Genomic DNA, 12,509 nt, shown 5'->3' with positions numbered 1-12,509 from the left:
GATCTTTATTATTTTTTTCTTCAAATATGAACTCTCAGATGACAGATCTATTGACGTGGGCTTGGCTGGTTTTCGGGTTAGACCTATCCGTCTATCCCCATCCCCATCTGAATTAAATTACACGGCTAGGCCTATTTTGTGGGTTTTTGGGTTGGAATGGTGTGGGCACGGGCTTGCCCTGACGAAAGCCGAAATGAGACGCCAGTGCGTGCGTGCACGCAATCATATCTGTAACACGTGCTAATTGCTTTAATACGTGTGAATGGAGGACTTGTGTGACCTGTGAAGTGGGAGTGGCAGTGGGACTGCGTTGGTTCATCGGAGCGAGCATTGATGGCGTCAGTGCTGTCTCTGTGGGTGGGGTCGCCGGCCTTCTCAAAAAGGACAGCTCATTCATGGCGTTCGATCTCTCTCTCTCTCCCCTCCTTCTCATCCATCACTTCTCTCTTCGTGGCAGATAACTCATAACCAATTTTCTTTCTACTCTCCTCCTCTCTCTCTCTCTGATCATTCCACCTCTCCCTCTCTCTGATCATTCCACCTCTCTCTCTTACCGTGAATACTGAACTGCAAACATGAGAGGGCGGGCGTCATTCAGTCTTTATCTTCTAAATATTTCTCTCTTGTCTTTCTGTAAGCATTCATGTCGCAACCTCTGATTTTATCACCTTTATCTTTTGCTATTATTAGCTCTTCTTTCTTCGTGTTTAATTTTGATTGTTTTGTTGCATAATCTGTTGGCTTTATCACTTGCCTCATCATGGAATTGGGACATTCTTTTTTTTTTTTAAGTTATTGGGCTTTTTGTTTTTGTTTTTTGTTATTTTCGTGGCTTAATGGAAACAAGTTTTGGAATTTGATGCCTTATCATGGTGCTTGGTTCATATTTTTCTAGTGGATTTCGTTTTTGTTTCTTAATTGGTTCGAGTTGGAGAAATTTTCTATGGAATTCGTTGGGACTTCTGTTCAATTTCTTGCACATCTTACCTGAAGTCATTTTCATGGTTAAATTTATTGTTTCACGCCATTTGGTGTTTCTTTATCTGGATATTCGGACTTAGGACTACTGTTGCAATTCTTCCGGGTTATGCCAATGTTAGGGTTAGATTTTTGAGATAACGGATACTTTTTTGCTCTATTTTCTTTTAGTTAAATTGAGAGAATTCCAATTGTAAAACATAGCTGGTTCTTTTAGTTATGATTTCCAAAGGATTCTGGTAACTAATAATCCACGACCAGTAGGTGATGCCTAGACCTACTTAAACTAAGAAGTGGTTTTGGCTTTGGTTCAATATGTTGACTTGTTGACAAACTATCGAGATTCTTCAGCATGACTTGGACTAATGTCAAATTAAATTGATTTGGTCAAATCCGCTTGCTTGGAGATTCTAAAAGAAAATTAAATTCTTAAAAAAAAAAAAGAGAAAAGCTGTCATTTTTAGAGTACTGGTGAAAGTGAAATATTTAAACTCTGAGTTTTTACCAGAACTTTTGGAAAACCATTAACTCATATGTTTATCTTGAGCTATCTCCCTAAGGTTGCTTTTGTTTAACCTGCAAATGTGCTTTATAAGGTAGTTAAAAAAATACTAATTCTGTATAAAAAATTGCAAATGAGATTGTCTTTTATTTTTTCATTTCCAATTTTCTTTTTCTTTCTTTTATTTTTTACCTTTATACAGGTATATATTTTGTTGGATCCAAAGCAAAGCCAAGAAAATTAAGAAAGCCAGGATGATCTAGATCTAACACATGGCTGGATGCTTTGCTGCATTGAGGTGCAAGGGCATACTTACATTTGCACTGTCCACAGAGAGTGCATATTGTGGAGCCAAACCATATTACCATTTAGACTTTTCTTTTGTTCCTTTATAAATTTTGGGTTGTGCAATCAACCTATCCTTGATTATATCACTAAGATGGCTCTAATTTTCTTTGAATGGGAACTGATTGTGTGCGATCTGGATGCTCCTAACTGGAGGGCAGCTCAGTCGTTGGTTGCTTAGCTAGTCAGTCGAACTGCAAGGAAATAGAGCTCAAAGGACCCGGGGTGGCTTACCCGGTGTGGGCGCTCCGATACTTAAGTTAGTACTTCTTAGTGTGCGAGCTGAAAGTCTGATAGCAAGTAGGCTAGTGAGCAATAAATCGCGTGTACCTTGTGCCGTTGGGGTTGATGCCCTTAAATAGGTGAGCTACCGTAGGTCTCACGAAAAACCTCTGAGATCTTCGGCCCGTGCTGTTAAGAGTCCATTCCACACCACGAGGAGGACTTCATGCTAGCCGATAAGGCTTATCAAGTTCGTCCGATCCAGGCGGTATAAGGATAAGACCTACAGTCATGTGACGTGATCCCGAAGAGCTCGGAGACAGCTGGCCTGCTTCTAGAAGATGGCTGTGTCACATCGGCAGGTTGGGCCATCACGAGCTGCTTGGACCTCGGTCATGGCCGAGGTGCCCGAGGTACCTGAGCTGACCTGGCCTACTGAGGTGGCAGAAAGTGCTGAGTCAATGTCCAATCAGCAGGTTGCTTCCACATGTCCGTATATGAGTAGGTCGGGCCAAATCACCCCTCATCAGGAACCATTTTCCATAGCTTTCAATGGATGACCTTTTTTTTAAGGTCCTTCTGGCTTGTTATGTACAGCTTCTCATTGTACAAAGGACCTTTACATTAATACAATTATACTTCACCTTTGCTCAAAAATTCTGTAAGTCTGTTCCTATCTTTATTTGTTAGTAGTGCGATTTAATTTGTACTACTACAAGTGAATGGGATTGCAAATTTTATTCAAATTTGCTTTGGATTTTACTTTATTTGCCTCAGCCTTCAGCTTCAGGTCTTATTTTACTTCATTTGCACTGCAAATAAACAAAATAAGGTAAAAGCTAAAACAAAAATAAACCAGATCTATTGCACTATCATGCTTTTGCACCATTGTAAATAAAATTGCACTGCAAACTAACCAGGCTAGAGAGTTTCATACTTTATGTTAAGGCATGTGGAAATAATGATATCCTAGATTGCATCCTTAGTAGGTTTTAGAACACTTGCCTAAAGAGTTTCTAACATACTATCATTTTTACACACCAATAAATCTTCACATTATTGAAGCTTTGGGGGTGGCACAACAAATATTCATTTCTTATTGATAGCGATGACTGGACTATGGGTAGTGCTTCATAATTTTCTTTGATGTGATTATTTGTGAATTTAGTTTATGTACAGTGATTTACCAAGTAGACTTCTCTATACTGTACTCCTTATGCTATATACATTGACTGTGTAATTGACACACATAATGATTACCGTGCTTCACCAATGCTTTAATGCATGTTAGAGATTCTGCAAGCATAGTCATGTCTGTTTTGGCTTTACAAATACAACATCATATATCCATTTCCTTCTCTGATAAGTTTATCTATTGTCCAGGCCTTTGTGAATATAACTGCAGCCCTTTGGGGTATCAACAAGGTTCTGCACTATTGGAGAAAAAGGGAAATGCTATGTTGCCAGCTACCTCCCCAATTGGGGCTCCTCAGCCCTTTCTTCCTCTTCTGGCACCTTCACCACCGACACCCTTCACAAACAGCAGTGTGCCAAGATTGTCAGGTGCATTCTGCATTATCCCTCTAGTATTATATACTTGAAACTAAGTGGCTTGACAGGCAGGAATGTGAATGCAAATTCATTCTGCTATATTTCTTGCAGGACTCTGCACCTTAAATTTTTCTGCATCTGAAAGTATGATGAGTAAAACTGCAACTGATTGCTGGGCTGTTTTTGCTCCATTTCTAGCAAATGTAATATGTTGCCCACAGTTGGAAGCCACTCTTGCGATTCTTATGGGGCAATCCAGCAAAGATACTGGGGCTCTTGCTTTGGATGCGACCCATGCAAAACACTGCCTCTCTGATGTTGAGCAGATCTTAGCAGGTCAAGGTGCAAGTGCAGATCTTCAAAAAATATGCTCAATTTATCCATTAAATCTAACTGAAGCCTCTTGCCCTCTCAAAAATGTTATTGAGTTTGAAAGCACTGTGGATACATCTAAACTTTTGGCTGCTTGTGAAACGATTGATCCTGTTAAGGAATGTTGTAGCCAAATTTGTCAGAATGCAATATCGGAAGCTGCACAAATGATTGCCTTGAAAGATTATGGTCTTTCAAGCACAGATGGGAACAACCTCTTGCTCGGGCAGTCATCTAGGATTGATGATTGTAAAGGCATTGTTCTTCGATGGCTAGCTAGTAGGCTTGGTCCTTCTTCTGCAAATAAAGTTCTTAGAGGACTTTCTAATTGCAATGTCAATAAAGGTATGCTTGGAGAAAAGGCGCTTTATGTTATTGTTTTATGAATATATCACAGTTTGAAAATAGAACATTGGTGGGTTCCATCAATACTCTATTATCCCACATGTAACCATGCAGACATCTTTGATGGTCTGTAAAAGAAATGGTGACTGGAGAGTAGACTCTGACTATTCACAAGGTTATGATATTTAATCAGTGTGTTTTTTCTTTTTTTTACTTCTGTTTTGTAGGGGATCTCTTTGGTCAGGATGTGTTGAACGCATATATAGAACAGCCTATTAGGGATGTATTTGGGTTGGATTCAGATTGGATCCATCTACATCCAAATCCATACAATTACCAAAATGTTAACTCCAAATAAGATATGAAATCTTATATGTTGGACTCGGATCGGATTAAGATTTAATCTGACTTAACGTGCATAAATTGAAGAAAAAAATTAAAAGTTTTAAAAAATTATTTACTTTTAAACTTATACATGCATAATAAATTTATTTAAATATAAAATGTTCAATTTATTTGTTATAACCTTTTTTATAATTGTATATAATGTCCATACATATAACTATACTACATACATAAAATATTAATATTTAATCGGATCGGATGTTGAATCAGGTATCAGATTTTCAGAGTCCATTGACAGCCATATGGCTTGTGTCGTTCATAATAGATGGATGTCCATGGTCCATCTAGCAATGCCATTTGTCCTTTTTTGTGATGAAACTCAGGAAAAGTTCACATGAGTTACTTTATTTGGTGGAACTTTGTAAGGGGAGGTCTTTGTTGGAGTATGCTGGTTGACCCAATTGCCATCCACTCAATAGTACATAGAAGCTGGACATTTTTTTTTATATGGGTCAGGTTTACAACTATGACCAAGGCCTGATCTTATAAACTGGATTGGCTTGCTGGGACCAACATTAGGTAATAGTGTTTTAATATGTTTTTCAGTGATTGCTTAGGCTTAATAGCAACTTGAGGATAATTCTGGTTCTTTCTGAAGATGCTTTTATTGCATGTTTATTCTTTCCAAAGTAGTGAAATGAGGAATATATGAGAAAAGTTTCCTGATCGGGTAATTTGTTTAAATTCAATTGAGTTTACTTTACCCATTTCTGCTACATGTAGAGGGAATTGGCCAATCTAGAGCATCCATCAGCCATCCATAGTTAGCAACATATCATCCTAATTTTTAATTGAGTATTCAATAATTCACTTAGTAAGTACCACAATTTTGTTTAGTAATAGTAGTATGATTAATGATAAGGAAATTCCATTGTTATTGTTGCTGTTGTTGTCATTTAACTCTACTACTTTTCCCAACTGATAATAGTTGTCAAAACTCTTACTTTGTTTCTAAAGATTAGAAAATTCTCATAAGCAATTTACCTCTTTAATCCCTTTTAACCAGTAACTATCAAATTTCATTAAGGATTTACCTTTTGTAAGTAACATTGAGAAATGCTAGAATCTTTAACGACAAGGAGAGGGATCAAACATGTGTTTTAGAAAGTATCTTATGTAGGGCCATAAGTTGGGTAAAATCCTTGGATCTGTTTTCCACTTACACTTTCGATGACATAAGGAGAAATTGGGAACAACTAGCTAAAAGTTATGCAATCAGAAGCAAGCCGGTGGTGGATTGGAAGCCTCCTGATGCAGGCGTCATTAAACTAAATTTTGACGGCAGTAGTTTGGGCAACCCGGGGCATCTGGAATAGGGGGGAGTCTTCAGAAATGATGAGGGACAGATTGTAGCTCTATTTTCTGGTCCTATAGGGTGGGGAGACTCTGTAAATGCAGAACTCCAAGCTGTGTTACAAGGAGCAGAATATGCAAGAGAGTTGGCAGTGGAGCATTTAATGATTGAAGGTCATTCCAAATTGGTTATTGGATGGCTAAAAGAACCAGAGGCGGCAGCCTGGCCGTACAGGGGGGCTTTGAGAAGATTTAAGTGGCTGACTTCAAATATTTCAGTCACAGTTCAATGGGAAAGAAGATCGGCAAATGGGCTGGCAGACCTTCTAGCTAAACAAGGAGTACATAGGAATCAGCTCTTTTGGGCTCAATTGTAAGCTTTATGATGTAGTTTGGAGGCTGCACCTCGCGCCTCTTTTCATTATCATTATCTATCAGAAAAAAACATTGAGAATATCATCAGCTATATAGCGGTGGAATCTCCACCCTCTTTCTCTGCTTTTTGAGAATTAATACTATACATACTTTACCTTCTCTTTCTCTCTCTAGTGAAATACACATAGGAATATGTAAACAGTGTATGTCTCTATAAATACACACGGAACCAACTCCTTACTGCTCTTTACAAATTCCAATCCCCAGAATCTCTCCAATCTGCACAATCAAATTTTAGTACAAGCAGCTTTACTCTGAAGGGTATTCACCCCAAACCAGGTGCTGTGTGCTTACTCCTTGTTGAGCTAGAGAGTCATGAAGAGATTTGGCTGAGTGGGGGATCTAGATAAAAACATCTTCCATTTCATTAGCTAAATTCTTTACTTCCTAATCTGGTGCATAAAGTGCCATGGTTTACCTTTCTCGCTTTTCCTTTTCATCTTTTAAATAGCGATTAAAATTTCCTTTTTTTCATCAGCACCATCTTTTAAACGACCATTGTTGTTGTTATTGTCAATAGAATAAACTGACTGGTTTCAGTTCTAACTGAACAACTTCCCTCTATACTTCTGAGTTTTGGGCATATTTGATGTTATGAAATTTATTTGATCTCATTGTTCATGTTCCCAACCCTAAAGCTTTTACTGATATTGCTTACTTTTCTCCTGCCTTAGTCTGTCCACTAGTTTTTCCTGGCATAGAAAATGTTGCAAAGGAGTGTGGGAATGGGATAAGTAACCAGTCAGCTTGCTGCAGTGCCATGGAAAATTATGTATCTCACTTGCAAAAGCAGAGATTCATAACCAACTTGCAAGCTCTTAACTGTGCCGCAATGCTTGGCATTAAGTTGCAGAAAGCCAACATTACCAAAAACGTTTATAGCCTATGTCATATCACACTCAAGGATTTTTCTCTCCAGGGTTAGTTTTGTTTCTTTGTTCCCTTCTCATGGGAAAAGCTACTTTCCAGTGTTACATTTAATAATTTAACAGTATTTGATACTGATACTTTATTCGTTTTTCTTTCGACTGTTTGGATACAATGGAACATATGATTGACTACATCAGTTGGGTCACAAGGTAATCTCTGACATTCTATATATTTGAATTTTATTCTTTGATTTCATGAAGCTGGTCTGTTATTTTTTTTCGCAGAGTGTTTTTCTAGCCAAAATACCATTTTATTTATTATGTGCTTCATTCCTTTTTTTAAACCTCCTCTCACCGAACCCCTGTTTAAGGGCAAGGAAGTTCTAATATTATGCATTTCTTTGAATTGTATTTTCCCGAATCTCTTTGTTTGTCATAAAAATTCTTCTTGGTTACCAATAGAACAAGTGTTGCTTGGGACGAAGTGTTCATGCCAGATTCCAATGCTCCATGGATTCTTGAGTGATGCTTCTACATAACATTTTCCTTGCTTTCTTTTCTTTATCTTTATCTTTATCTTTATTTTTTGAGGAATTCCTTTCTCTCCTTGCTTATTTGACATAACAGTAGGCTAGATATTCCAGGCTTCCAGCATGCTCCCTACTTAATATCACATATTACAATTCAGTGCAAAATAACTGATCCCTAGTTACCCCTTGCTTGGCTAGCAGATTAGCCAATCCATTTGCTGACCTAGGAACCCATTGAAAAGTAACCTCCTCTAGGTGTCTAGTCAGCCGCTTAATTTCCTTTAGGTCTTACCTGTACTGCTACAATCCCTGGTCATTATGCTTCAGCCAGCCAATTACCATCTTTAAGTCACCTTCTATCACTACTTCTTCCATGTTAATATTTCTTTTCCAGCCTCAATCCCTCTAATACTGCCAACAGCTCTGCTCTTAGAGAGTTCTCAATTTCTCATTAACTATTGGAGCTGAAAACATTGCTAAAACCATTTAATTTCCATCCCTCTACACCCTCCACTCCAAAAGGACCTAGTTTCCCCATACTGTTGCCATCAAAGTTGATCTTTACAACACCTTCAACGGATTTATTTGAATGGTGGAAAAAACATCTTGAAGTCCAAAAATGCTCTTGAAATAATGCAACAAACCAGATGGTTGGAATCCATGCCATCATGTTGATTTTGGTCGGACCAATTTGGTTCCAATTCGCTGGATATGATATACATGGTGTGTTATGGGGTCTATGAACCATAAATTGGATTTTGCTATTTAATTCTTAGCATTTCAAATATTTGTGACAATTCTAAATGCTTTTACTGAATCATTTTGATACAGTTAGAGAATATCTGACATGATAGTTTGTTTGTCACTTAAAAGCATAATTTTCTGAGTGTAAGTTAAAAGTATATTTGCAAGTCGCAGGTGTACAACAAAAAGTATGCTTCACTTCTATTTTATTTCATTTTTTATATTTTTGGTGGGTAAGTGGATTAGTGGTAATTGATAAGCGGTTGAAAAAAGGGATTTGGACTAGATCTCAGTCCTTCCTAAAAAATACATCAACTAGCTAGCTCTAGCTGATGTCTTCTCCCTAGTGGTTGATTTTGATGCCACAGGTGTATCTCCTGATTCTTTTTTTTGGATAAGTAATGTATTTTTTTTTATCCTGACTATATGCCATATCCCATGGATACAATTGATCCTTTGTACTTGTCTTGTTTTGTCATTTTTTTAACATAGTTTGAGTTTGAATTGCAGTTAGTATCTTGTACCTGTTATTAATATCTCCTAAGTTTTATTGGGAAGTCCTTGGATTACCCTATTCTTAATTGCAGTTTATACTAACCTTCTCCCACATTTTTGTTTTAGAGTCTGGATGCCTTTTGCCAAGCTTGCCTTCAGATGCAACATTTGACAAGTCTTCAGGAATCAGCTTCCTCTGTGATTTGAATGACAACATTGCAGCTCCTTGGCCCTCTACATCTCAAATACCATCTTCTTCCTGCAATAAGAGTATGCTGCACACTCTATATTCTTCCTTCAGATTGGGTTTTGTATATTTGTTTCTGTGTGTCTATCATATTTTGATAAAACAAAATGGGGTTATCCATGGATAAGAGTGTTTTGTGTTGATGTTTAAAGCAATCTCTTCCCTTTTACGATTTTACCATAAAAGAGTAATCTTTGCCTATAGCTTTAGATCTTGATTGGCATCTTTCTTACTGAATTATTGCTAAAATTGACTGTAAGTAAACTCATGGGATTGCAGCAATCAAACTTCCAGCACTTCCAGCTGCAACATCTGCACAAGCAAGTAATGGACTCTCTCTCTCTCTCTCTCTCTCTCTCTCTCTCTCTCATTAATAGGAAAAGTAGACTGGACTCTGTGCAGTCAATCATATATAGTTAGGATAAGGTTTTGTTGAGTTGAGATTAAACTGTGTAATGATTCTACTGGAAAAGTTTAGAAGCCTGGCTTTATCGAAATTCCATATAGAGTTTACACACACCATATAGAGTTTACATAATGCTTTCCAGATTCATGTAGAATATAGTTGTTTTATGACCCTTTTTGTCTATTTGCACTTGAAGTTGGTGACTTGGTAGCCTACTATGTGACTAATATACATTGAATTTTAATGGCTAATGCATATTCTTGTAATTCATCCTCTAAACTATCCTACAATTGTTGCAGCATTCCATTATGGTTCTCTTTTGCTCTTATTCCTATATAAGAACTTACGTTTACATCTGTCTTGCAAGTAATGCTTAGTGGTGTGTGCATATTTCTTTAGCTCATCTGCTAAACCATCATACAATTATTTACAGCTTGTTCTTCTAACTCATTCAGTACAAAAATATACCTTTTTCAATATATTGTGCTCTTAATGAGTCCATGACTCACTACTCAATTAATCAGTTAGCTAATTTGTTTGTCATCAGTAGCATTAAACATCTCTTATTATAAGACTGTGGTACATGTCATAGTGCTTAAGGTCTGTGGTAATGAGATGTTTTTTCTTCAAAAGGTTTTATGAGCCAATAATTCCATTAAACCTCCTGTTAATTAGGAATATCATGACCTGTATCATCATCATCATCCAAGCCTTGCCCAACTAAATGGGGTTTGGCTACATGAAGTTGAGATAAGGCTTGGATGATAATGTTGATGATGCTAGAGGTCATGATGTTCTTAAGCAACAGGAGTCTTAGTGGAATTAGGTCATGGTGTTCTTAATTAACAGGAGGTTTAGTGGAATTATTGGCTCATAAAAATCCTTTGGAGAAAAAACGTCTCATTCTCACAGACTCCAAGCATTATGACATGAACCACAATCTCATATAAGATCTTTTCTATCAAGTAAGCTGCATGTCCAATTTAAGTTTACTATGAACTCACACTCATCTAAATGTTTGATAGATACTTCAATTTAAATATTTACCCAATTTTTTTACGTTGCAAAATATTTACCCAATTAGTTTACGATTTCTTGTTTTCCCATAAAACATTTATTTGGCAATGTTTTGAACTATCTCAATCTAATCACTGAAGGACATGAAAAAGAAAATTCTAAAAAATCCAAGCGAATGTAAAAATATAAGGTCACTTTTATTGCAACTCCAATCACATTACTCCCTCTATGAATATAGCTTGACCTGATATTGTCAAAAGCTCCATGTCTCTAATACCTGTCAAGTGCCAAGGATTAATCTTGCTCTGAATACTTGTTTTGCAGGTCCTTCCAGAGAGGATTTGTTGGTTCCACTTCTCATTGCTTTCTTGATGGCTTTCATGACATTCCTGTAGTTCTATGATAAGGGGCCATTCATGTTTCTCATTACAATTGACAATGGCATGTTCTTCATCCTCGAGGCAAATATTTGATCTTACATATTCTGAAGTGGAAAGAGGAATTTTTTGAAGCACCCTGCGGCATATCCAACATGTATTTATTCTGAGGTCTAGTTACCACTTTAAAAGAATCACTTTTTGAGGTATGTCCAGATTTTTCTCCACGATCACATTAGTTCACGATTCTTGCGGATTGTATGTAATAAAAATTTGTATAAAGTAAGTTCTGGAAAGATGAAGTAGTTACTTGTGGTAAGTACCACTCTGCAAGACACCATGGTGTAAATTAGTAATGTTGGGGGCTCCGGAGGTGGGGGGGATCTAAGGAGATGACCACAAGATTGTAGTCAAGATGTATGCATGTTTTTTAACATACATTCACAGGTGCATCAGCCCTTCTTTATTCAATGTTATTTTAGTTTTTGAGAAGTGCTGCATTCATCCCGATCATTCAGTTGGGCTCCTCTCTCGATTCCATTTACATCAATCGAGGTACTCCGTACTCGTGAATCTGTCTACTGAATCAAACAATTGTATGGCCACCATTCCTGATATTCATTGGTGGGGCATCTTGGAAACATCATTGGATGATTTCATTTAGAATCTCGTAACGGTTTAACTTCAATATGATCCATTAGGGGGGGCGCCTTCATTGACTCATCTCTGAGATACCAAGTGATGAATCAATTTTTGGTGAAGTATCAATTTTTTGTGCTAAGTACCTCGTCATTCGGTCTGCTTCTAAGTGGCCGATGACTCAGAGGCCAAAGTGGAGAATTTTGCTGGGTGGGGACCTAGAGACCGAGTTGCATATTAGGTGACGAGCTTACCAGAGGACCGAGCTGCATATTAGGTGACGAGCTAACCAGAGGGCCGAGCTGCCTATTAGGTGCTGAGCTTACTAGGGCCGAGCTGCCTATTAGGTGACGAGTTGACCAAAGTGTCGAGTTGCCTATTACGTGACGAGCTGACCAGAGGGCTGAGCTGCTTATTAGGTGACGAGCTGACCAGACCAAGAGATGAAGGGTGATTTGGCCCGACCTAGTAAAAAGGGGATACGTGGATACGACCTGACCAAGAAATGACAACTCAACCTGACAAGTTCAGTTCGCAACAATGGAGCTCGCGTATTCAGTCACCTTGGCACAAATGCCACAGCTTAAGGATCACCTTGGAGCAGAGCCACCTTGGTATTCAAGCCAGTTCGGAACTAAAAGGCCGAAGTACCAGTTCGGAACCAGCAGCTCGAATCGACACGTAACCAACTCTAGAGTTCTCTCCAACGACTCCCGAATCCCTCGAGATCACGATAA

At 37.9% G+C, this 12,509-nt stretch overlaps 1 protein-coding gene across 2 annotated transcripts; it reads left to right on the top strand.

Annotated features, from left to right (window-relative positions):
• Positions 1-291: 291 nt before the first annotated feature.
• LOC104610916 (putative GPI-anchored protein At1g61900) lies at positions 292-11,625 on the top strand. Of its 2 annotated transcripts, XM_010277772.3 has the most exons (8): positions 292-633; positions 3,431-3,610; positions 3,710-4,315; positions 7,123-7,368; positions 7,516-7,527; positions 9,213-9,356; positions 9,613-9,657; positions 11,081-11,625. In XM_010277772.3, the coding sequence occupies exons 1-8, from the start codon at positions 576-578 to the stop codon at positions 11,149-11,151; spliced, it is 1,362 nt and encodes a 453-aa protein (XP_010276074.1). In that variant the 5' UTR covers positions 292-575; the 3' UTR covers positions 11,152-11,625. The 2 variants fall into 2 exon arrangements, with proteins under 2 accessions (XP_010276074.1, XP_010276075.1); XM_010277773.3 differs by lacking the exons at positions 7,123-7,368; positions 7,516-7,527.
• The last annotated feature ends 884 nt before the right edge of the window (positions 11,626-12,509 follow it).

This window comes from Nelumbo nucifera, chromosome 1, assembly GCF_055504915.1.
Source record: "Nelumbo nucifera cultivar China Antique chromosome 1, China Antique-T2T, whole genome shotgun sequence".
In the NCBI taxonomy this organism is placed as follows: domain Eukaryota; kingdom Viridiplantae; phylum Streptophyta; class Magnoliopsida; order Proteales; family Nelumbonaceae; genus Nelumbo; species Nelumbo nucifera.
This window is presented reverse-complemented; position numbering and strand designations above follow the sequence as displayed.

Coding starts and splice junctions, on each gene's coding strand:
- LOC104610916 (XM_010277772.3), top strand. CDS start 576: ATGAGAGGGCGGGCGTCATTCAGTCTTTATCTTCTAAATATTTCTCTC. Junction 634..3,430: donor TATTTCTCTCTTGTCTTTCT/GTAAGCATTCAT, acceptor TCTATTGTCCAG/GCCTTTGTGAATATAACTGC. Junction 9,357..9,612: donor ATCTTCTTCCTGCAATAAGA/GTATGCTGCACA, acceptor ATGGGATTGCAG/CAATCAAACTTCCAGCACTT.